This window comes from Gymnoscopelus braueri, assembly GCF_963280865.1.
Source record: "Gymnoscopelus braueri genome assembly, chromosome: 5".
Lineage (NCBI taxonomy): Eukaryota > Metazoa > Chordata > Actinopteri > Myctophiformes > Myctophidae > Gymnoscopelus > Gymnoscopelus braueri.
The window spans coordinates 32,055,840-32,081,768 of NC_137606.1; the positions used below are offsets into that span (position 1 = coordinate 32,055,840).

At 42.9% G+C, this 25,929-nt stretch overlaps 1 protein-coding gene across 2 annotated transcripts; it reads right to left on the minus strand.

Annotated features, from left to right (window-relative positions):
• Positions 1-1,076: 1,076 nt before the first annotated feature.
• Positions 1,077-25,768, minus strand: prpf8 (pre-mRNA processing factor 8). Of its 2 annotated transcripts, none has more exons than XM_080427956.1 (43): positions 25,616-25,768; positions 24,670-24,790; positions 24,361-24,529; positions 23,539-23,703; positions 23,143-23,361; positions 22,539-22,751; positions 20,792-20,917; positions 20,281-20,386; positions 19,795-19,985; positions 19,533-19,652; positions 18,734-18,923; positions 18,305-18,424; positions 17,886-18,020; positions 17,625-17,754; positions 17,297-17,493; positions 16,921-17,127; positions 16,365-16,528; positions 16,125-16,251; positions 15,206-15,398; positions 14,843-15,030; positions 14,285-14,523; positions 13,959-14,105; positions 12,879-13,089; positions 12,566-12,682; positions 12,187-12,434; positions 11,268-11,447; positions 10,397-10,532; positions 9,762-9,931; positions 9,155-9,284; positions 8,837-8,983; positions 8,422-8,582; positions 8,003-8,194; positions 7,233-7,470; positions 6,889-7,017; positions 6,437-6,550; positions 6,115-6,288; positions 5,679-5,872; positions 5,351-5,590; positions 3,701-3,842; positions 3,257-3,397; positions 2,933-3,072; positions 2,155-2,357; positions 1,077-1,750 (listed from the first exon to the last, which is right to left on the minus strand). In XM_080427956.1, exons 2-43 carry the CDS (start codon positions 24,776-24,778, stop codon positions 1,596-1,598), a joined length of 7,017 nt encoding a protein of 2,338 aa, XP_080284082.1. In that variant the 5' UTR covers positions 24,779-24,790; positions 25,616-25,768; the 3' UTR covers positions 1,077-1,595. The 2 variants fall into 2 exon arrangements, with proteins under 2 accessions (XP_080284082.1, XP_080284081.1); XM_080427955.1 differs by having other exon boundaries at positions 25,613-25,768.
• Between the last annotated feature and the right edge of the window lie 161 nt (positions 25,769-25,929).

Genomic DNA, 25,929 nt, shown 5'->3' on the forward strand with positions numbered 1-25,929 from the left:
TAATCTATTTTCTGCACAGTGAAGCCATTCTTCTTTCTCTGTCTTTAAATTCTACAGAGATGTAAAATGCAAATAATTCTTCATGAGCAATGTCTCTGCCCCAAAAAACAAGTTATTTTATATTCATAGAAATAGAAAGATGTAGACTGGCAGTTCGAATTTGAAAAAGAAAAGCTTCACCTACAATAACCCGAGTAAAGTTCAACTTAAAGCGCTGAACTCCAAAACAATAGGTCCATTGTAATTAAAGATGCTGACAATGGGGATTCCATTGTCATTACAAATAATTACAATGAAGTTCTTGGACAACTTGAGTACTCCAATTTCTATAAACAAGATTAATAGATTTAAAGCCTCACTAGCAGCAACCAACCGGACCAGGGGCCACTGAGAAATACTGCTCAACATACCGTGGTTTGAACCAGGGCACATTTGTCCCCAGGCAAACCAAACCAGAATAAAATAAGTTTTTTCCCACACACATATTCTGTCAGAAGTTCCAACACTGTTACTTGTGCCAAACATAGATTATCGTTGCAGAGAAATGGAGGCCAACTGTATAACCCCACATTTTTCATTTTTTCTCCTCGCTCTCCAGCTCTGCCCCCCACCTTGCTTTCTTTCGTGAAAAAAAAAAATGGAGCTAGCACAAAAACGATTTTCACCCACTGTAGACCTGTGATGTAAAACAGAGTCAATTCTTTTTTTTCTTCGTCTCAGACTTTATAGTATAACCTGTGCATTTGTATACTTAAATCTGACTAAACAGGATAATGGCAATTGTTGTGAATTTGAGGACTGTGTGATGGGGATTTATGTGCTGCTTTGTCCATAGATCAGCATGTTATTTATGCAAAATAAAAATAATTTAGCTATAAGATATCAAATATATAGAAAAGGAACAAATAAATAAAATTCATCCATTTCAATCCTTACGTTGACCGTCTCCTTTAAGTCAGCTTTCAGGATTTGATGTTTACCATTATATCCATGATTTGGCAGGGTCAATATTAAACACTGTGCAGTGCTATTTAAATGATGAAAAGTAGCCTAAAAGAATATTACCACAAAACAAGTTATTTATAAAACTTTATTCAAACTCAAACTACAATGTCACATGATACAGTACAATAGAATAAGTGGGTATTGATTGCTGGAATGACAAAAGGACTTTGAATTGTACTTTAATTCCTAAAGGGGTAACAGAATTTCATCCTTTTGAAAATAAATTCAATAATCAAATATTACAGCCAACAACTGTACTGTATACTTTGACTACTCAGTCACTACATACGTACATGTAAGCTGATGGACCAGAAGCCACAGAAATTAATTGCAGAATGTGTTTTCATGCCGAAACAAACAAGTTAAAGGGAGGGACTGGGGAATCATGGGGTAAAAAAAAACATTTGTAGAAAACACCCACATCTTAACAATCTTAAAAGGTGATCCTGAAGTGTTCACATACAAATTTCAAACATCAATATCTGTAGCACATACATCTGCTCAGTAGAAATATTACAATGCCTGAACTGGGCTGGCTCTTACATGACTCACATAGACCTTTCTTCAAAAAAGAATAACGGTCAGTTTTCTCAACCATACACGTCCTCACGGTCTGCGTTGTAGATTTCACCCTCCTGCAGTGAGGCAAAGTTAAGGAAGTGTGATGGTCGGTGAACTTCATGGTAGAACTCCTTGGGGTTGGACAAGGCGAGGTCATACTTCATGTTGGGGTCATGGCGCACACCTGTAGGCAGTTGGATAGATAGGTTGAATTAACTGGGCACTCAACGTGATTTGATCTGCTGACTTTGGTTACATTCTGAAACATTTGAATTGATCAGATTTCTAGTTGTATGGTTTTAATATTAACCACTGATGCTCAGAGTGAAGACAGATCCACAGAGGCAGAAAACCTATGTTGTGTCTATTCTATAAGTCGTCAAAAGATCATAAATCTATCAATACTTCCACCCATTACAGTAAAGGCAGAGCCTTACGCTCATGAAGCAAAATTAGACAGTGGGAAAAAAAAGTCTATATATTTATGTCAACAGAAGAAGTGAATGCTGTAAAACACAATTTTCATTTTTGCTACAAGCCATAACATCATTATTCATTCATCTGTAAGCAGAAACTGTGGGTACTGACCCATGAAGTTGTAGTTCCAGGAGACCTGGCCCGGAACCATGAAGAAACCCAGGAAGCGATCAGAGAGCAGCATCTGCACCCTCTCGTAATGCGACGGTAGGTAGCCCTTCGGGTTATTTCCCTTGTCTGTGTTCTGCCGGCCCCACTCATAACCACTGGGTGTCAGCTTGTAGGCGGTCAGTGTGCAGGAGCCGGGGGTGAAGCTGAAAAACCAGTGTGCACATTAAAGCTAGCTCCTTTAGCAGACATTAATACTGAGCAGTGTTCTGTGTGTCTATGAAATGCAATCGAAGCTGTACTGAAACGTTCCTGGAGGGACAATCGATTGAATGTGAAATCTTCAACCCCTATTTCCTGTTTTTTAGCCACTACCCTTGGTGGCTATGACATTGCCCTTATTCACTGTGTTTATAGAAAATAGCGATTATGCCTTTTGTTCAAAAAATATCACACTGATGTAATGACGGTCAGACCAGTGCCCACAAAATGCATCATGGGAATCTTGGGTACACAGAGAACAGCCAAAATAGAGATTTTCTGTCAATATGGGTGGTAATGTTAATATTGCCATTTAGAGACTATGATAATGCTCAGAGGGAGTGCTTTCCTTTCATACTAGTAGCAATATGACTTCAATGTCAGTTACATAAATATTACGAGACTACAAACTGACATGCATGTCTAAAGACACCAGTTGCTGGAAACAAAAATAGCCTCTCTTGCAGGCAAGTGAAGAATATCAAGTTTAAGAGGTCAGATGAGGTGGAAGGGGTCCTACCTGCAGGTAATGATGATGGTCTTCTCTCCATCCCAGGCGGGGTTGTCAGCCATGATCTTGGCATGTGAAGTGACGTCCTGTGGGGACAGCTGAGGGGACTCGTTGGGCTGAGTGTGGATCCAGCCAAGGGGCTCCATTTCCTGGTAATGGGGGAGGATGGGAGACGTGAGGCATTGCAGGGTGAACAGTGTTGCCTGACCTCAAGTGCTGCTTGATTTGCCATGCTTTGGATACACTTCCCTAGTCAGTTCAACTATGGAGGACTGTGAAAGGATATATATTTTCACAATACACCATATTTTTATTTTGTATTATCAGTCTTACTTTAAGGTACTCATGTCCAGGCAGCTGGTTGGGCAGGTGCACAGTCTGATGGGTCCCCCACTGGGGCACCATGACGATACAGCGGATCTCCTTCACCTGGGGGTTGTCTGGTGGGCTCGTGCCATACAAGTAGCCTGCAATCTGGAAGGACAAAAGATCACACTCATCTAAACAAGCATATTGGTTTCACATTCACAACTCTTCTGGCACAATCATTGAGAGCCATGATTCATGCTTCTGTGGTCTGTGCGGTATCCATGGCGAAAAGACACAATTGTGGTCCATCTATGCGCCTGTGCACAGAGCATCTGAGCACAAAGCCACGCAACTCCAAGATTTTGTAAAAATGTGAACGGACTGCAGCTGGCTACTAGTAGTAGAATACAAAGACAGAGCAAAGTACATAGTAGTTATAATTTCAATGCAATAATTGCAGATAAACACCTGTGCTCGCAGATCTGAGATGCAGATGAACTTCTTGAGGACATTCTTGGGCAGAATGTAGGTGTATCCTGTCTCCTTGATGTCATCAGATGACACGTAGATGTGGTTCGTCCTCAGGTGGAGATTGGCCGCAGAGATTGCTCTGTGGGAGGCGCAAGGTACAAGACAAGAATGACTCGAGTTGGACAGAAACAGATCATGTAAAATGGAATTCATGTCTAGTTATTGATTAACTGGTGGCACACAGTTCTTTGTACATAGAACATTAACTTACCCCTTATTGAGGACATTAACTTACCCCTTATTGAGGATTATCATTGCAATAGTATTGCAAAAAAGCTGTAGTTTTTTATTCATAAGATTATGTGTATACTATGAAGGCTGTGCAATTTCATATAATACCCATATAACACCCAGCTCACATCAAAGCTGCCCCCACCTTCGCTTAATATAAAACCACCCTCAAAACCCACCTCTTCAGACTAGCATTCCCCAAATTCAATTAAATTATTTTTTAACAATAACAAAAGGAAGGCTTCAATTCCTTCACGCCTTAGAAGTCCTGCTTGAGATGCACCAGACCAGCCTGAACTTGGCTTGAGGCGTGGTGGAACCCCCCAGTGTTCCAGTATATATGTCACAGTACGTTTGGAGAACCAGTACGATTGAAGACAGAGCGCTCGTTTTTAGGCACGGGGCTCCTTCGGGGCGAGGCGGGGCTTTTCGAGACAGGGTTTATTAGCGAGGCTCGCGAGGAGGAGAAGGAGGACGCGGCGCTGCGAAGCGGGGGTTTATTACGCGAGGCTCGCGAGGAAGAGGAGCCTCCTCCTCCTCCTCCTCCTCCTCGCGTAATAAACCGTCCCGTCCTCTCCTTCTCTCCTTCTCCTCCTCCTCCTCCGAGGAGGAGAGCGCGGAGAGGCGGGGCTTTGATGCCCCGACGCGGACCGGTCTTTTGTTGTTCCCCCCCACATAGCAACCAGGAAGCTACGCTAGGGGAACCATAATATCTATGAGGGGAACGCTGAACACGCGTTCACACGCACACGCTTGTCCATGACGGAAGCGCGCCGACTTGTGGAGCTTGAGGCCGAGGAAGCGCGCCCTCGCGCCTCCAGGCGCGAGTGCCCGCGCTGACCGGCCGATGCTCTACTAGTCGACTCAGCGCGTTTGAGTTGTAAACCGATAGGGACAGAATAGTTCTTTTCATGGATCACTGTGTGTGTGTGTGTGTGTGTGTGTGTGTGTGTGTGTGTGTGTGTGTGTGTGTGTGTGTGTGTGAGGGAGAAAGTAAAACAAAAGCCAGAACACAATAAAAGTATCTAAACAGTCCTGCTTTCAATAAACCAAAAAAAGCATGAGCGCGTGCGTGCGTGCGTGCGTGCGTGCGCGCGTGCGTGCGTGCGTGCGCGCGTGCGTGCGTGCGTGCGTGTGTGTGTGACTGTGTGTGTGTGTGGCCATATATGTTTGTGCACAAGCCTGGCTTGTGGCTCCCTCTAGTGCTGGGTGGGTGGTAAAAACGAGCGCGCTTTCTTCAATCATACTGGTTCTCCAATCATACTGTAACATATACACACACATCTTGATACACAGACAGCCTCATTAGAGTAGTTTTGCAATTGCTTGATGGCTCAACTAATTATTGTGGCATACCTGACCCTCCATTCGGTCTTGGAGGAGAAGGTCTGTGTCTCATAGTTGGAGGTGGTGGAGGTGATGATCTCATCCCCGTGTTTGTTGACAGTGCGCGTCTGTGTGGCGGTCAGCTGTGACTGCTCCTTTGTCTGCTTCTCAATCTCAGCAATCTGCTGGCGCTGCTGTGACGGAGCAGAGATCTCCATACCTAGGATGATGTCACGGATCTCCGACTGGGTGAGTGAGGCCACATTCACACTGGAGAGAGGAGAGAGACATATAAGCATGTTTGAACTTTGACCTAGTGCTTTGACCAGTGTGTACCTACAGTATGTCTACTACTCACTTGTTCTTCTTGCCGTAGTCAGCGAGGATTAAGTCTTTGAGCTGCACCTCCACCTTGATCCACTCCTCGTCAGTGAGGGTGGGCCAGATGTGGTGGGGCTCTGTGATGGTGGTCTTATCAGGCTTCAGGATCACCTTGGCCCGATCGTTGTTGACATGGAGGGCTCTCAGGATCAGGATGAGACGGGAGAAGGCCTAGACACAAAGGAGAACACGGCAGACACTAATTACACAAGATGGTTTGGAAAGGATTTATGACTTGGGGTTAGGAAATTAAGTTATATTTGTTTTGTCTCTTAATTGCTTTTTGTACGGTCAACAGTAATCCCACGTAAAATATACAACTAAATCATGTCACTTAAATACACAATAACCAGAAGACCATCGAGTTTTAACACCCCATTAATCTTCTACCATGAAGGAAGAGTGTGACTCACAGTGTATGAGGAGATGGTCTTGAGCCAGTCATCGTAGAGGTTGAAGAGCACCATCTGGGGCTCGGTAGCCTTCAGGATCAGGTCTCCAAACTTCTCCACTTTCAGACAGGCCTGGAAAGGCAGCTGCAGCTCTGACCCCTTGATCACAATGTTGGGGAAATCCAGCAAGTGGACCTAGAGAAGGAACAGACAATGCTCGGTATTAGACATGAAATCAATGAACGCAGATTTGACTATCATGAATGCATACAGAGTTGCTAATCCAGGCTGGTCATTAGACAGACCATTCAGGACAGAACATGTTAGCATGTCCAAGTCTCACCTCAAGTGGGTCCAGCATGCCCTTCCTGGTCACAATGATCTGCTTGGGCTGCTCTTCCACAGGGAGGGATCGAATCAGGGCAGCCACCTCTTCAGCTGTCTTCCATTTGGCCAGCTACAGAGACATAGAGGGAGTACTTCAGTTGAGTCACTGATGACAGTGTTGGTTACAGCCAAAACAACCCCACAACTAACCTGACTCAGATTGAATGGCCTTTTATTAAATAAAAAAAAAAAGTAAATAATTACAAAAACAAAAAAACGTTTTAAGGCCTTAATGTCAAGAAAGTCTAAATTTAAGTTTATATAAAGCTTTCAGGTTTCACTGTATAAGCTTATTGTTTGGCGAAATATAATATTTGGTATTGAGAGAAGTACGGTTAAGGAATTAAATTGATAAGTGTAATATTGTTAAAGCAGGACAATAACCACCCTGACGTTGGCAAAATGTACCTGTCCCAGACGTTTCTGCCCAGCCCACACAGAGGTATGGATGATCTTCAGGAAGAGCTGGCCTGTCCTTGGGTTGAAGATGAAGATGGCACCGTTGATGGGCTTGGTGGTCAAGTTACCCTCAAAGGTCTGAGGAGAGAGAGATAAAAAATACATAACTAAACACAAAATATTTAGCATATTCCCCAATTCAACCACCATTAAAACCGGTTCATAATAAAGTAGATGAAAACATTGTTTAAAAAAATTAAATAAAACATTCCCATGGCCACATTCCAGAAAAACTATATTGAAAAAAAAGGTACAGAAAAAATCTTTGCAGAATTTAGAAAGCGTTTTCTCACCTTGTGGATGGTGACTCGGTACACATTGGTGTCATCTACGAACCAGATGATCTGGTTGGAGAACAGCTCGCCATAGTTCTGCGAGGACAGGTAGGGCTCAGTGGGCTCTGAGGAGTACAGCTGGAGACCCTTGCGGATGCGTTCCCTCAGCACGTACAGGGCAGGGTTGGCCTTCATGATTTTGGCCATGGCCTGCTGGATCAGTGGCTTGCCTCCAGGAAACCAATTACCATAGGCACTAAAGAGGGAGAGAGATCAGAGACAGTCAAATACTCCATTTTGGTTATGTTTTTATGCCTTCGTCAACAAAGTAACTAGAGAAGGGAAGTTTGTGAAACTTCAAGGGAAAAACCCTTCTCACAGTTTGAGCTATGGTGTGACAAATGTCACAGATGTTCACGCTCATCTAACAAAAAGTAGCAAGCAAGAATGAAACTCTGACTTGCTGCTGTGTAATTCTTATTAGTAAATGGTTGCCTAGACCCATCATCCAGTTAATAGGTAGGTTAATTAATATGCTGTTCTCATAGCAAGAAACTTGACCATTCAAAATAGATACTTAGACTACTAGAATATAAGTATCAACCTATACACTAAGAGTACTAGAATATAAGTATCAACCTGCATTTGTGATAGCCAGGTAGATTCACAACAATAAGGAATCTATTTGCATCAGATTGGCAGTGTTTACTCAACAGTAAAACAGTCAGGCAAGAAACAATCACATGGTGGGATTATGGTTACATATGCATGCGAGCAGCGTCGCTAACCTGTGCAGGTTGTAGGCCAGGTCGATGGCAATGAGCACCCCAGTGGGGGAAGGGTAGATACTCATGTTGTCCGTGGTGTAGTCCAGGAACTTTGCCCGGGCATAACGCTCGATGTCGTGCGAGTCGTAGTCGCCCCAGCGCAGCTGGATATCAATCCAGTACTTCTGTGTGGTGGTGCTGTCCATCACGTCCCTGTAGGCAGAGGACCATGTTTGAAATAAGAACAAAGATTTTGGGAGAAATTATAGAATGCTTTCAAAATTACTACCAAATCTTTACAGTGCTAACACCTGGTGTAAAAACACCAAAGTCAAAACAAACAAATTTAGTGATGACCAAGGTTCAAGACGACACTTTTAAATGACGCTTCTATAACTGATCTATAGTGTCAAACGTAACATCATCTCCTGAAGACATACTTGGAATCGGCGAGCAGTGAAGGCCGAGAGACGTTCCACTTGTAGGAGGCAAAGAGGAGGATGTCGGCACAGGAAGAGTTCATCTTGTAGGACTTCCTGGGGTGGATCGTTTCCTTCTGTACCGTCTCAATCTCCAGGGCATCCAACTCTTGGTCAAAGACCTGAACACACAATAACAGTGGTGTTAATAATGTGGCTGGGTACAGCTCAAATATTTTAAATAATGTGTACTAGCTTTTTTCAAGACTGTAATGTTTTACTATCAATTAACACTAACCACTTTGTAAAAAAAAATCAATTTAATAATCTATTTGAAATCTACTTAAAAGACAGCAATGTACATATAGCGGCAACTGGCTTATCTGATAAACCTCTATATGATGATATGACGGTGATGAGGGTAAAACCTGCATACCTGACAGAGATCCATAACAATGCTCTCATGGATCTTCTGCCACAAATGAGCCCTGAAGATCTGAATGAGGGAGATCTTCAGCGTGGGGATCTTGCCGTGCATGAAGATTCCCGTCAGGTCAAGCTGCACCTGGAAGCCTACGTACACCTAGGAAGAGAAATTAAGTTGTTAAACAGTTGGCAAGTTATTTTCATTTATATCTGAGATTTGTTTTACTCCCTCCTCCAAGCCACCCCACAACTAGTGTTACTGTATATGAAGCTCATGTCACTCCCTTTGTGAAGTGGGACAGCTTTGGAGGGCGATATCTGTACTTACATTGGCTCTGTTGATGGTGGGAGACCACCAGAGTGTGAATCGACGGTTGGGGATCTGATTCAGACCAGACCTCTGGGCATTGGTCAGCTTCTTCCACTTCATGGACTCCTCAAATCCACTGGCCTTCTCCCTGGAGAACAGGACGTCAGAGTATGAGGTTACAGTAACTCGGGTTCAAGCAATATAAAACTGATATCTCTACATTTATGGGGAAAATGTCGATAAATGTGATGATACTGTAACGTTTTCTATAAACGTCCTTAATGATCCAATGCGACAGTGTGCCTCTGCGTTATGCTGAATTTCCCTCAGGGTCAATAAAAGGTCTATTTATCTGTCTTCATTTACGGACAGACTTCTCAATTACGCAGGTTTAAAAAGGGAAAGAAAAGAACAAACAGATATTTTGGCAGGTTACTTTGCCTTGAATTTTTTGAAAGAGATAAATACAGATTTTTAGAATTTTTATCATTAGATTTATATTGGATAATCTGATATACTGCCCAACACCAGCTTATGTTATGATAGAGCAAAATGGGAAAACCCCCCAAAAATACTCAAACATTTCACCATCTCATCAAAAAGTTTGTTAAAAAGGCCGTCTCACCAGAAGAGACCCTCCCAGGTTGGGAAGTAAGTGCCTTTGAAAAGTGTGTGTTCAAGGATGCCCTCCACACCACCCAGGGCCTGGATCATGTCTGTACGATAGTTGTTCAAGTTCCACAGCTTGCCGTCGTGTCTTTGGTGGGTCCACCAGAATGGATTTTGCTTCAGGACCTGTACAAATAATCACACATGTTCATAAATTGCACTAATAAAACAAATAGAAAAGTGTCAGGGCATGCCAGCAAATGATTGGAGAGAGTTCTTCAACCCAGACAAATGGAATGTCCCCGGTTCAATAACGGAGGGAGACCGGTGTTGCATGTCCTACCACCTTTCAGCCCTCAATTTCCTGACTCTACAGCCTTAACGGAAAAGGTGCAACCTTAAATGCAGCAGAACACGAGGGGAACGAGGCACGACACACATGCCACAAATATATGACTATTGTTAAAATAATTCATGACATTTCGGTCGGGCTGACTCATTAGTTTCTCCCAATCATTATTGAACTAAAAAGTAGAAATTGTAGAACATCACTGAAGGCCTGTGTCTGCTTTTAAAATTAAACAAACATTCAAGTCAAACTCAACCACCATTTCCCCAAATAACCATTTAATCACTTTGTCTGCGTCTTACCTGGTACTGTTTGAAGTCAGTCCGGACTCTCCAGCCCTTGTCGTAGGCCAGTGTGTGTCGGTCCTTCTGGAACAGGGTGTTGATACGGGGGATCCCTCTATCCCATGAGTCCTCCAAGTCCTCCAGGGTCAGACGCCTGGGATACAAAAGACGCACTGATATGAGGCTTCATAGTATCAACTGTTCTGGTTGAGTGACAATAGGAATTAGAAATGAGGGTAGGTACATCGTTAACGATGGTTAACTGGTACATAGTTAACCAGCTCCGTGGTTAGAGTGTCGGCCCTGAGACTGGGAGGTCGGGGTTCAATCCCCGGCTGGGTCATATCAAAGACTCTCAAAATGAGACCCAATGCCTCCCTGCTTGGCACTCAGCAATCAATGGGAGTAAGTCCCCCCATACTAACGTCATGTCCAGGGGGTGTACTTGAACTTACTTACATGGTTAACTGTGAGCACAAAAATAAAGAGTACACAGTCAACAGACTCGAGTTGGAGCAAAGCAGGTGTTTGCATGGTGATGATTTATTTCCATGTCAGGTTCAAACAAAAACAAGCAGCCTCTTCTGACATGTTCACTGACAGCCGAAGCCTACTTCGTTTCTACATACCCATCCAAGATGCCCTTTTCACAAATACAAATCATGAATAATAAGCATTTCAAACGACAGCCCATACTTCTCAGCACTCATAGATGTAAGCACAGGTATCACACTATACCGTGTGTGAATGCATTTTGTTGTGTACGTGCTTTCGGGGTTGTAAAGTCAAAATCCGTGTGTGCTGCATTTAGATTTAGAAGTGATCTTGGCTTTAAAAAGGTTGGGAATCACTGATCAACACGGAATCCACTGGATGTTTGAGGAATTACCTGTTCTGGGCAATGGCCTCCTGTCTCTTGAGGGCGTACTCTGCCCACACCCTCTGGGAGTCAATGAACTCACTCTCCCAGGGTTGAATGTAACGATACAAGTTAGGGATCAGCTGGTCCTCCTCGTGGCTCATACCCGACCGGAAGTGAGTGATGCCCACATCCGTCTGTTTGGACCACCTGGTAGGAAGGAAAGACATTTTAATTTCATAACCGCTTAAGCCTGATTTATACTTTGTCAGACAGAAATAGCTCACAACACGTTGCACACACGGCGTACAGAGGATTATGAATTAAGCACGCAGGCCTAATGTTAGCCTATAATGACATGCCCAAAATAGGGACACCAGGTTGAATGTGGTTAACTAATTTGTTGAACGAAAGTAAAAGACATAACCACTTAATTATTGCTATGCTATGTCTGTACACTAACAACAACAGTGTCATTGCAATGTCATAAATATCATATGCTGTGATGAAGGCTTTAAGTCAAAATGTGTCAGCTTTATTGTTGTGTATGTGATCTAGACTTGTTCCGATTGGGGATGTAATCATATACCCCGATTTTCCTACACGGATATTAAGGCACATTAAGATGTTATAAACAGCTCTATTATGTGCAGCCTACTGTCCGATCGCAGAGCCCAGCAGCACCATCTGCTTTTGCATCTCTGTTCTCCATAATACGATTCCTCACCAAAACATTGCTCTGCGCTCTACAGTTAACGTTATGGATATGATTTGGATTGTGATATTAAGCTGTAGTATTATTGTCATTCAACCACATCACACACACACTGAATGGTTAAATTATATTATATGTATGCTATTGCTATTACATATTCCCTTGGTTTGGAAAGCCTAGAATCACACTTGTGGGGACAGCCTACTCTACCACCATATCAAACTCTTGTCTTACCGTAAGTCAGACTGGGGGATGAGCACATGACCCATGGACAACATGCCCAGGCCGCCCAGCTCTTTAGGGGTGTAAAACACCACAGGGGGGAATCGACTGGGCATTTTGGAGTTGAGGCCAATCTTGATACGAGTCTGGATCTTGTTCTCACACTTGACCAGCAGATCTAGGAGCTCCTGTGTGTTGACCACCGCCTCACGGAAGTATGTCATCAGGCCAATCAGGGCCGTGTTCCACTTGTTCACAATCTGGAGGACATGATTAGACATTATCCTGACTGGTTATTTATCTAAATTACTTCAGTTATTAAATTATTTTCCCCATTGTGGCAGGATTATTTGCATTTTGTTTTGTCCACAAAAGGCTACTACTAGCTGACCTTGGTAAATGTGGTGGATCCTGAAGCCATGAGGATCTGACGCACTCTGTTGTGGAAGCGCTGCATGGATTCATCATCCACACGCAGGAAACACTGGGCTGTCCGTTCTTTGGTTACCTACACAGGAAAAACAAAACATAGAATGAGGACTTGTAAAACCAGGATATCCTGGCAAAAAAAAAAACTACTTTGCATTAAGTAAGCAAGTACGTTTGTGCAACTGTGCCAGAAAGGCCATACAACACCGCTAGTCTGGAAAGTGGGAAGGAAACAATCTTTTTGACCCATTTGGGTTTCTCCAGTGCATCCTTGCCTCATTTTGCAGGTTCCATACACCATCCTTGTGGGTAAACTCTTCATAGCTGGTGCGGCACTTGGGAAGAATGCGGCACTCAAAGCCACACATGTTGAAGAGCAGGTTGGGGTTGTCCTTGCTGTAGACCGACACAAAGCTGTTCTCCCACTGGATGGTAGTCACTGAACGGGGTAGACGATTCTTGATGTCCCAGAACACAGCACGACCACTGAGATGGATGGAATGCAAAACAGCCAACTATTATTACACATTGATAAGTTATGACTGATCAACCTAAATGGGAAAAGCATGCTTAATGACTGTCACAGAAACACATTTGATCAGAAATGACAAAAGTGTAACGGGGAAGAGTTTCAACATGTCGAGGCGTGTCTGGTAGTGCACAGACCGTATGTACATTTGACATCGTTTTAATGTTAAATGCTGTGTATCGCTCTCGTCTGTGATCCAGTGCTTTGAAATCGAGCATAAGAGAGGTGGAGCCGCTGAGCTACAGCATGTTGAGGGGCGGGGACTGCTGTGCGACCGAGAGGTAGAGAAGAGCTCCTCTACATTAGGCTACAGTTTACATTACTGTAATATAAAACAGCCGACAGTGTGAACAATAAATCAATGGTGATTTACTGCATTAGCCTATATTTTTGGCTGTAAATGAACGAATTTGGAGACTGCCACGAATATTCGAAAAACCTAATCTAGACAGTAGACTGCCCCACCCCCAGCTATTCATTTCAATGAATGTTGCTCACCAGCATTTGAAGCACCCAGAAGAACACTTTACTTCAGCATTTTCCTTGATTTGAGCACCAAATTTTGGTGCTCAAATACGTAAGACTTGAGCACCGAGCGGGCGCACTAGGGTTTCAAACGGTAGGAGCATGCGCAGTAGTGTTTTTTAAATGCGGAAGTATTGCAATCCCAGATTTTACCACCAGGCAACGGCAGCTTCAGTGTTCTACCGCGGTTCTGGGGGCTTGGGCATGTCTCCCCTTCTCTCTGCCCATCTACTCCCTACATTCTCCTATCAAATAAAGCTAAAATGGCCTGTACTGGATAATATCCTGAGGCATAACTCACAGGTTGACATCGTGCTTCATCAATCTCATGCGAGCATCACGTGGCCAGCACTTCTTGTTGTTGTAGCCCACAATGTTCTCATTGTTGGGATCAGGGTGCTCTGTCAGGTACCTCTGAATCAAGTCCCTGGCCTCATCAGCTGAAAACCTGCATACACACAAAGCACATGATTTACCATTTCAATATTTCAGGTATGGGACCGAATACATTTTCTGAATTTTTCTTTACATGCCCATTCTTTAGTCACAAAGCAGAAACCACAGACTGTAAGCGAGGCAGAACTTTGTCAACTAAGTTATACTTCAGTTATTTGTGTGACTCCACACCTGAAGAAGATGTGGATGCGGTCGATGTAGCGGCAGTATAAGCGAATGGGGTGAGCGCTCTCTGTCACTGTGTCCTGGAAACTGAGGAAGTCATTGGGCATCTGAGGGGGGCCAGCCATCTCACTGGCGCGGTGTAGACCTAGCACCAGCAGGTCCATCACCAGGCCATAGTACTGTACAATGAACGAGGCAAACTGAAGGCCTCGGATGATGCCATAGGAGTTGGTGTGGTTCATGTCCTGGATGTGGAGGAGAGAGAACAATATATTTAGATTCATTAAGGACTTTCTGGTTGCAAGACAGTTTTTAAATGCAGTAGGATAACAAAATACACATAAAATGATGGCACTAAAAACGGTAAACCATGTCTTCAGCGACAACACAGTATACACACTCAAATTACAAATAAAGTTCAAATCAAAAGAACAAATCAAAAAATGCTTAATAAATCAAAACATTTCTTTATCATGCAAATGTGATTTTGTTCCAAATCCACTGCATATTGTAGAAATAACTAAATGCTAGTGAAAATACATATTTAATATGCCTTTGGCCGACCTTGTAATTGATGACCACGTTGTTCTTGGCAGTCATGTAGTCAGCAATGTTGTGGTCCACAATGAGACGCAGCAGTCTGTTGAGCAGCGTCAGATCGATCTTCTCGTACATCTTCTCATAGCGTGACTCCAGCATCACGTTACACTCACCCTCCGTCGTCTCCCACACATCCTGCAAGTTGTTGATGCCTGGAAAATAAAATAAATTACATTATTTTAGGCAATACTCACTTGTTACTTGCTTATCAATGATTAATATTGAGCTCACTGCCCTCCACCCAAAACCACAGATGTGACAAGACTCAGACCCGGCTCTCCATTTACAGCTCTATGACTTCATGAGAAGCACGGACAGAGGCCTCACCTTGGCACCACTTGTAGACCAGCAGTGGTGGAGGCTCTGTGTCGGCAGGTTTGATCCAGGGAGGGAAGAGTCGCCTCTTGTCCGCCTCGTACCACAGGTATTGGTCGAGATAGGCGTCTGTAATCTTCTCCAGAGGCTCCACATCGTATACTGGGACCAGGTGGCTGTAGAGGTCCATGAACTCAATACCCACCTGGAGACAACAGGAATAGGGCACACCGACTGAGATGGATGGCAGGGTAAAGACAGGGTTGGGTAATGAAATTTGGTTCCTACTTGGAACCGAATGTGGATACCCATAGACCAGTGGTTCTCAACCAGTGGTCCGGGGACCACCAGTGGTCCTTGAGGGTGTTCCAGGAGGTCCACAGCTAAATGATGGAGTTGGTAACCAAATGGACCCTTATAGATCCATTTGGTTTCATTTTACGCTCTCAAGAGTAAAAGTATTGTTAGACATCTGCATTACTTAATTAAAGAACAGTTATTTTGATAAAAGTTTGCCTGTAGTCTCTTCTATGGTACCAACATCAATACAGCATGGAATGTATCCAACAAAATCGTATTCAACGATAACAAAATATTCTAAGTCTTTGAGTCTAAATCTTATCAAATGGTGGTCCGTGGCTCAAATGCCGAATAAATAATGGTCCTTGATATGAAAAGGGTTGAAAACCACTGCCATAGACATTTAAGGCTGCATTAATTGTATTTATTTTTTGTGCCACTTTGGCCTGAAATATCAACAAATCAAACTATTCTTAGTTAGTGTACGATAATTAGTTGCAAAGGGATTGTCACGAATCACGTGGACTGCTAAAACCCCCCGCCCCCCCCCCCCCCCGCATATCTATGCCTTTATAACCAAGACATTTAATTAAGTTACGGTAATAAGATTTGGTTTTAGGGTGTTACTGACCTCTTTGAACGCTCTCTGGGTGAGCAGGTGACGTTTGATCCTAGACAGGGCCTCGTGGGGGTTGTCGTAGGCCTGCTCGATCAGACCCAGCTCCTCTCTCTGAGACTGGTTCAGACGTGACTTCACACTGACGAAAAGAAAGTCAAAGAAATAAACAATATAATCTCACCCAGTGTGGAATTATCCAGATATATTCATCTTTATCTTGCATGAAAGTAGCATTGAATGCTTCAATGTTACCTGTAAGCCTCCTTGAGCCTCTCCAGGGCCAGGATGAGCAGTTTGGTGTCATGTTTGTATGAGAGTGGGGGAAAAGGGATGGGTGAGAAACGACGGCTCTCAAGCCAGTGCACGGTGGTGGTGTAGATGGCAACGGCCTCTTCAGCTGTGATGTAGGGACCATCCTATTGGCACAAAGACAAAAAACATTCCTCTTATCAAACCTCTATCAAGTATAGCTCACATCACATGTGACGCCACTGGATCAGGAGAGTCTGAGGACATAAGGATAACATTTTTCACTGCTTATAATTAATGTTAATGAATTAATAAACAAAGCATACTTATTTACACAGTATAACCCTTTACATTGACTACCTCTCTTCAATGAATCAATATACAACAATTTAGATGCAGGCCATAACTTGGACCTTCTAGGCATATTTTATTAAAAGACATAAATTGAGATTTGACCTTCATGCAACACCCGTCTATTATTGCAGGATTGGATTGCAGCTTTAAGTGGTTATTAAAATGAGCAGTGAAGGAGCTGCCCTCTAGTGGACAATAGCAATACCTTCAGGTAGTTGTGCTGTCTCTCCTGCTCTGCCTTCAGGTAGAGACGGGTCAGTCTCCCCAGGTTCTTTTTGCACACGGTCTTGTCCACAGTGGCTCCACGGCGGATTCGTTCACGATTGTAGTGGGCAGTGTTGGTCCACCAGTCAGCCTTGGCCTTCACGTAGCGCAGAATCATGTTCTCAATTGGGGTGGGCAGGCCGGGCACCTGCAATAGAAAACCCCATTAAGAAGCTACATTACTGGCTGAAATAAAGAGACAGTCAGTGAATTCAATTGCATCTATACAAATATTTTAACCTCTGCACTCTAAGTGCTTTAATTTACTGGCAAATAAAATCAAACTGTAAGCTTTAAGTGAGTTCTAGAAGGCTGACCTTCCAGGGGATGTTTGCTTTCCAGCATCTCCAAGACTCGCTCAGGTGCTGCAGGATGGTCCTGGCCTTGTTCTGCTTGATGCCTTCAGGCATCATGTCCAGGATGTCGTGCATCACGGCCGCACGCAGCTCCAGGTCAAAGTGGGACTCCACACGCTGCTTGGTCACAGTTTTGGCCACACCCTTTGAATGACGCCCTGTAAGGGTTATACATGGAAATCGGTTACATTGGCAAGGCTCTGAAATCATGCTTCAAACACAATTTAACTATTTGTGAATTGTGCACAAGCACTGGGGGAACAGCAGGGCTGGGGAGTGGTATGCAGACCTTCAAACTGCCTGGCCAGCAGATTGCCCAGCCACCTTTCCAACAGTGGAGTGATGCCTCGCATGAAGAACAGCCACACCCTCCAGCCAGGGGCCCAAAAGCCACAGCCTGGACCTTTACCCACAGGACCCTAGTCAACATACACACACATATTAAGTCAGTGTAAGTGTATAATGAGATGTTCTCAATAGTGGAAAAATAGTCCTTTCTACAACTTCACTGTTATGAAGAGCATAACATTTATTCTGTCAATGTACTCACGGTGTTGAAGCGGTAGTAGATGAGGTGCTTGAGGTCTTTGCACATGCGGATTTGTCTCATCAGCTTGTATTTGTAGCGGTACATGCCGGTCAGCTGGCCCACATGGGCAAAGATGTACTGCAGCCCGTCAGACAACTATAATATACGTATGGGCAAAGTTTTAAAACAATCATGATCATGGGCATGGCTACCATAACAGTTACAATATTATGCCATTCTGCTGATTAATGGAGGTACTTATACTATGTGCAAAAAACAGAACATGACTTCTTAATACAAACGCTTGCATAACAGACTCATTCATAGATGCAGATTGTAACACTGATGCCAAAGTCACAGGTCAAAACGTGTCCTTTGCTGGCGTGGGTGTCCATTACAGGATGATTGGTCCTACTGTATAATAAGGCCCTAGTTCCTACCTGGAATGCATCAACATTTCCCAGTCTGTACTGCACGTGGCTGTCGACCACCAGCTTGCTGAGACGTAGCACCTCTCTGCACAAGTGGAAAGCATTGCCGAATCTTGACTTCTTACGCTCCTAGAGGACAGGAACACAGACAACCACGAGTCAGAACATTTTCTTGGGACCAAGGCAGATGATACAGTCGACATCATTCTCTAAAGGAAATTATGTCTCTAAAATATGACACTTTGAGGAATTTGTGCATAGGGTCAAACAAGTAATGTAAAAAAGGGGCCCAGTGTAGAGCAACATTGGTATATTGCCAATTAGCTTTCAAGTCAAGGCATCCACTGGAATTTAGCACTTAACTCAATCATCGTCACTCGAACTTAACTACTGCGATGCCCTCTGTAATATGTGATAAGACTGCCATGGCAGATGTACCTTAGTGGTGAGTGTCTTGACTGGCTTCAGGTTAAAGTTGTAGTCAAGATGCAGGTAATTGAGGTTCTTTCTGTGGATGAGCAGATTCAGCATGTTGTAGCCCTGTCGGCACACCTGCAGACCCACTTCCACCCAGTCCAGCTTTGTGGACTGGAAGAATTTAGTGGCCTTGAAGGAACGGAAAAGGTACCTGGAAACAAATCGAAAACACGTTAAGCTTTTAAAAGGTGAGTAGCAGCAAAATGGTAGGCAATGCAAAAAAACAAGACCGAGTCCAATACCAATGCCTCCCTGTCTACTCTTTAGCTGTTCATAGTAAATTACCATGTGTGCAGTTTGAGAACAAAGACGTACAAATCACAACGCTGTGTTAATTGGCAAAGCTGCACAATTCAGGCTGGCTGCTTACAGGCATGGCGACTAGTGTTTCATGTCTCATTTGGCCAAATGGAAATAGCACTCTTCATAAATACTTCACCTATGAAACAAAGGTGCTTCACAATGTCCATGGAACTAAGAGAGACTTGTTGAGGGCAATTTTTGCTTGATTAGATAGGTCAGAGATAAGGGACACATGCACTATATGACAACAGTCGGATTCAAACTCAGCACACAATGAGCATGTGGTCTGTGCACTAACTGGCGGAGCCAACGGGCACCCCTGAGCGGCCTACTTTTGAATGGACAGACATACACAACATACACAATTCCTGTGACGGAATATCAAATATAATATTGGCGACAATAATGAAAATGTGCAATGAAATCCTCTGGTTAAGCAATGCTGTACAACACTCACCGTTTCTTCTGTGCTTTGGGTGGTCTGTGTTTAAGGGCATTGAGCACGTAGTACTTGAGCAACTTCTGGTATGACACACGCACCTTCACTGGCTGGCCAGCTGGACAATGCTCACGGTACCTGTCAAGTAACATTCACAGTTAATTTTAATTAACCAAGTTTCACCATTTGTTTTTGTTGCTAGATGTTTCCGGTTGTGTTTTATGCAGTTGTGCATATGTTATATGAATGTAAAATATCACATCTGGTTCAACATGCTAACCAGTTCTTGATGAGAGGGATGTCAATGGCACGCCTGGTCCGTCCGGAGCGCAGGTTGAAGGGACGTGGTGCCCAGAGCAGGGCGATACCATTGGCTGTGTTGTCTGTGTAGAGCGGAGTTTCCTTGAGGAAGGGCTCCGCATACTCAGGCAGTTCAAACTCCTCGTCATCTTCAGGCAAAGGCTCTTGACTCTGAGTGGGTTGGAACAAGAGTTTGCAAGGTTATGGTGAGGTTATATGATTCTAGTTCAATTCTAGATCACCTTGTCCACCTGCCACAACCACCAACTAACAGAAGTATATTAGTCATAAAAAAATATGTCTGAATGTTCACAGGTCAACAGCAAGTGCTGTAGGCACAACAAAAAAGACCATTCATTTTAATATTCCTCCAGTTCTTACGCATAGGCAAGCAGACCAATGCAAATGCGCCTTTGTAGGAGGACAGTGAATTCACAATTCAGCTGCACAATATAGCCAGGCTTACTTTGACAGAGTGTCTGTGAGAGATGGGATTAATCAGAGGGTCAAAGTAGAAAGCTGGCAGATCTGGATCCTCCGTCTTGATAAACACCACATTGGGTGTATGGTACCTGCAGAGGCACACATTTCTTACAGTTAATAGTTGCAGTGGGTATTTTGCATACAGCATATATTTGATCCCAACCTTAGGTGCAATAGTTTGGGGTTTAATGATTTATTATAGACTAAAATGGTTTGTATTACCGGTACATATACACAAAACACATCTTACAACAGCATGCCTTGAGATTGAGGCTTCACACCAAGGTATCATTTCCCATTTACAGCTTGTGCAGATACCTTCAAAATATAATCAAAAACAAATTCTACCTCTAAAACCAAATAGGTCCAACAAAATTGACAGCTTTTAGATTTGTTTTGATAAGTGCCTATTCATCATTCATTTATTTTGGCCAAGTGCCTATTCAGGGCAATTCATTCATTCATCCAACAAAGTCTTATGGAGTTTCTCTGACCAGGTGAGGTGGACATGGTGGGGCAGGTTGTTGTACAGGTACGGGAAGGCAATCTTGTACTCTGTCCTAATAGGCTGTCTGATGATGATCTTGTTGATGTCATTGAACTCATTCCAGTCTTCGTCCCTGTGGAAGGGTTAAAAAGAGGTCAATGAACTTAGTGTAACTACTAACATGGTGTTAACAGATACATTAAATATATAATTGCAAATATATCCTCCTCCCACAACCACCAACTAACAGAAGTATATTAATGATAAAATATGTCTGAATGTTCACAGGCCAACTGCAAGTGCTGTAGGCACAACAAAAAAGGACCATTCATTTTAATATTCCTCCAGTTCTTACGCATAGGCAAGCAGACCAATGCAAATGCGCCTTTGTAGGAGGACAGTGAATTCACAATTCAGCTGCACAATATAGCCAGGCTTACTTTGACAGACTGTCTGTGAGAGATGGGATTAATCAGAGGGTACTAACATGCTGTTAACAGATAAATTCAATATATAATTGCAAATGTAAGAAAAAGAGGACTAACAGCATACACTAGGGCATTCACAACTAATGATTTTTACTAGTCGACTCATTTGACCAAGTAGTAGTCGACTAGTCGAAATTTACATTATTTATTTTTTTACAAAAAATAAATATATATATATTTTTTAGGGGGGGGGGCATTGTTTTAATGCCATCCTACTACTATATTACTATTATTATTATCCTCCTGCCCTTATTTTTATGGCGTTTTAAGGGAAGCGCTTCTGGCACAGCAGCGTCTCCAAGGATTCCCATTGCCCAATAATAGGCTTTTATTGGGCATACTTTTGACCCCCTTTTGATAAAAAATAAAGTCAGGAGGATAATTATAATAGTAAGATGGGCCATTACTATGGCATTAAAATAAATAAATAAATAAATACATTTAAAATATATAAAAAAAATTAAAAAAAACTATTCGACTAGTACCAACAAAGTCGACTAGTCGACTAGTTGGTGAAAGCCCTAGCATACACTGCTAAAGAAAATAGGTTAGGATAAAATATATTTGCATGAACCAAATATACGGTATAACCTGTTGTTATAACAATATGTTCCGTGTCTGGGTGCTTATCTTCGATACAACGCATCATCCAAGTTTTTCCATAGCTTTTGAGGACGAGCTCTCGAGACACAAAACGTACTGGGAGGTTTTGTCAGAACATCTTCCTCACTATTGATTGAACAATAGATATATACAAAAAAAGCCCGAAATTTGTTTCTAGTAATACAACAAAAGCCAAAGACAGTGCTTGCAGCATAGTAGAGAACTTCTAAAAGGACCATGCCGGGTCAGCCAGTTAACTACCACTCAATATCCTTGAAATTACTGGGGATCATTTTCCAAATCATAGCGTGGTTTGTTTGATTTTATAGGGAGCTACTAGATTCCACAAATTTGAGGATGATGATTGCGTTTTAATTTTTTTAGTGATTTGAGAAGTCTAGTCTAATCAAATTTTGAATACAATTCAAACATATGTAACGTATTAACAGCGCAAAGGTGTTTGGCCAACAATGACTAGCATGATTCAAGTATGTTTATACAAATTCACTTGAACAAAATATATAAAACCAATGCAAAGTCTGAAAGTAATGTATCTATGATATACTATGGCTGCAGCTGTGAATAGATAATGCCATGTTGTGTTGATGGCAGTATGGTCATTTAACACCATCTCCCATCCCATTACTGGCAGATGTTCCTTACTGGAGGTTGACGTCTCTGACAAGGGGCTCAAACTTGGGTCCCCCGGGAATGGCCATGTTGAGGGCCTTGGAGGTGAAGAAGGCCTTGAGGTCAAACAAGTAGAAGTAGTTATAGTCCACCAGGTCAGTCAGTAGCTGGTTGGCCAGGCGGTACAAGGTGGACATCATAGGTAGGGTGAACTGCCAGCGACGGTAGGTGGTGCCATTCACAAACCTTGGGAGCGAGATTGGAACAGTTTCACACACCGATGTGAAAACATCACAGAATATGCGGAGATCAGCCAGAGATCTATCAATGGAACAATGTTTTATCATTTTCTACCACCATTTACTTAAATTTAAAGTCCAATTGTTGTCATGCTCGTTTCAATAACTATCATTCCTCCCTTACTTGGCCTTTTAACATGTGTTGCTTTAGAAACTTTTAGATTATTACTTCTATTACTTTTAGCAAAGATGGTAGGAGTCACTAAGATAGCAGATGAAATGTTAAGCCTAGGCCTAATTTATACTTTGACACATTTGCGAGGTTTTTGAGTCGACTCATGCAACAAAGTATAAGTTAGCTCCTAGGGTGTCTGTTCAGAGAGCAAAGCGGGATTTACTTGGTGGCGTCTTTGAGTGGCTGGTGCTCATAGAACCATTCCGACACCGAATTATCTTCCTCGAGGTCTAGTTCCATCTGGATGGCCTCCAATGGCTCCACATCCAGGATGTTATCAGCGTAGTCAAGCGGCGGCTCCTCATCGTCGAACGGTGGGAAGCGCATGCGTTTGAAGTGCCGACGGTCACGCTTTTCACGACGCATCATGATCCACATGGCACTGGGATGGGGAAAAGCAGATTAGGAGCAATGAAAATATTTATTTTAAACGTTTGAAAACGTTTTCCTTGATATTTGAAGCCTTTTCTCTCACAACTTTTTGGCTGTATAATTCAATCATCACGGTGTGACAAAAGCCTAATTACACAAAGATTGCTACTTTAACCGACGGCCTTACCCCCACTGGGCAATGTAGACAGGCTCTATGACCCAAGGGATCTCATTGACAAAGGAGATGGCTCCTGTGATGTGGTAGAGCACAGGCACATCTCGGATCTGCTCCCAGGGCATGGGCATGTTCTCCAGCAGCTTCAGCACTGCATGGGGCATGTACTTCAATGCTCTGAAAATAGATGGGAGGGGGATAGGGAATGACAATGAGTGATAGAATGCAAGTTTGAGTGTTACCAGATTATCAGTGAAAGAAATAAGATACAACAGCAGGCCTTTATTTACTGGCTTACGGAACTAATGAACGATCATGAGTTTTTACTGATTTTGGGCAGCTTTACAGCCAAGACATTAAAAAACAACATCACGTTGATTTTAAATAGGACCATTAACCCATTAAGACCTGAAGCCCGATTCTACATGTCTCCTAAATCCCAACAGTTTTCTGAAAAACCTATGTTTCTATATCAGTGGTTCTCAAACTTTTTCATGTCAAGGACCCCCAAAATGTATTTGGCCGCCGACCCCCATCTCAAAATATGTTGTGATAGGGACCCCCAGAAGCAAAGATTTTAGTTACAAATGTTCGCTTTAAAAGAATATATTCAAAGATTTGCACACATTTTCAAAAATAGCAGATCTACAAGCTTGTAGCGCGGCACTCGGTGCCGCGCTACGAGCTTGTATATCTGCTATTTTTGAATAGCCAAAGTATAAAATAATGTTTTTTTTTTGCTCAAATCTAAAAAGTGACACAGATGCGTTCCAGGTCTCAATGGGTTAATACCTTTAGTTTTGACACACTCGGATGCAAGACATTCATGCTCACCCCAGGTAGACCCTCTTGTCATGCCGAAATTTCCTGTTAGTCATGTCTCCATGGTCCCTGATGATCTTCCGGACATGCTCTGGAGGCATGTCCTCCTTCTGGGCATCCACAAAGCCAAACTTTCTCTTTTCAGAGTAGCGCTTTGCCTGCAACTGCTGCCATTTCCTTGCTAAAAGAGCAATTAACAATAGACAGACATGTCAAATGGTAGGATTTAAAAAGGTACAACATTAGCTGTTAACAGCAAACCGTCTTCATACACACATCAAAAATGAAGTTATAACCCACAAGTTTGAACCTCATACATACCTTTCTCTTGCAGTTTTTCTTCAGACATGTAATCTGGGAGCTGAACTGGAGGAGGTATGCCTGGTGGCATCCCCCCAGGGACCCCTCGGTAGGGAAAGGTAGATGCCATGGCGCCTCACGACTAAAAAGAAAAAAACAGAGGATTTGCAATAAGTAACAATGATGGTGTAAAGTATTTGCCAGTGCGCTTTTTTTTTTGGATTAAATACTTCACTAACAGTTTACAAAAAAGCACAGAGGTACAGTCTTATACAAAGATGCTAAAAGGATAAACCCAAGAAAGCACTATGACTTGTTTCCATTGGGGTCCTGTGTATTCAATTTGTCGAGACATTTAAAGACAAACAATAGTATACAACATATGCAAAATCATCATATAAACGAGTAGTAAAAAGAAAAAATATGTACAGTAAACAGTTGGGGGTGGGGGGCATTTATGGAGATATGCTTAAGACTTTTTTGCCAGTGCCAATATCACGTTAAAGCAATGACAATGCCAATGCTCTCAGTATTATCATCACACCATCACCATAGCCTAATTATCTGGCTGTTATAGCGTTAATCTGGCATTGAGAGATGATCAGATGAATGAATAAACACAAAGACTAGATAGTCAGTCACAAGCCAGGCTCTTCTTGGCTCTTTCCGGCGCGTGCACACACAGTACACACATCAACAAAGACTGAGCACTAGCTTATAACTCATTGAAAGCCACTTCACGTTCATCTAAACCACCAAGTTAATTAATTAGGTTTACTTAAACACACTTGGACATTCAGTCTACCATGTGGTTGTATAAACTATGAATTGTGTAACGTCAATCTGGCTAAGCCAGGCCAAGCCTGAATGGAGTTGCTAAGCTAAGGTTAGCATGAACAAAAACCCACGACTAAACTCAAGTAGCCACTGTTATATCATTCATGTCGTATATACAACCAGTTACCTCCTCCTCCTCAGGCAGTTAGTTAATGTCGACGGTAGGTAGCCTCCTCGGTCCGTAAACAACTAGCACATCGTCTATTTGAACTAAGTTAACATGTGTTTTTACCCGCTTTAAGGAACAGTGCGTTCCTGGAGCAGCAGCAACGACCAGCACACGATGGCGATGCGGATGCGCGGTGGCCAGTGTTGCCAGGTTTTTGCGAGAGAAACAAGCAACCAGGGTCTACGAAAATAAGCCCAAAAGAAGCGACTTAATTAATGGCCACATGACATGAGCAATTTCCATGTCTATATTCGTCAGCGATTTGAAAATAGACG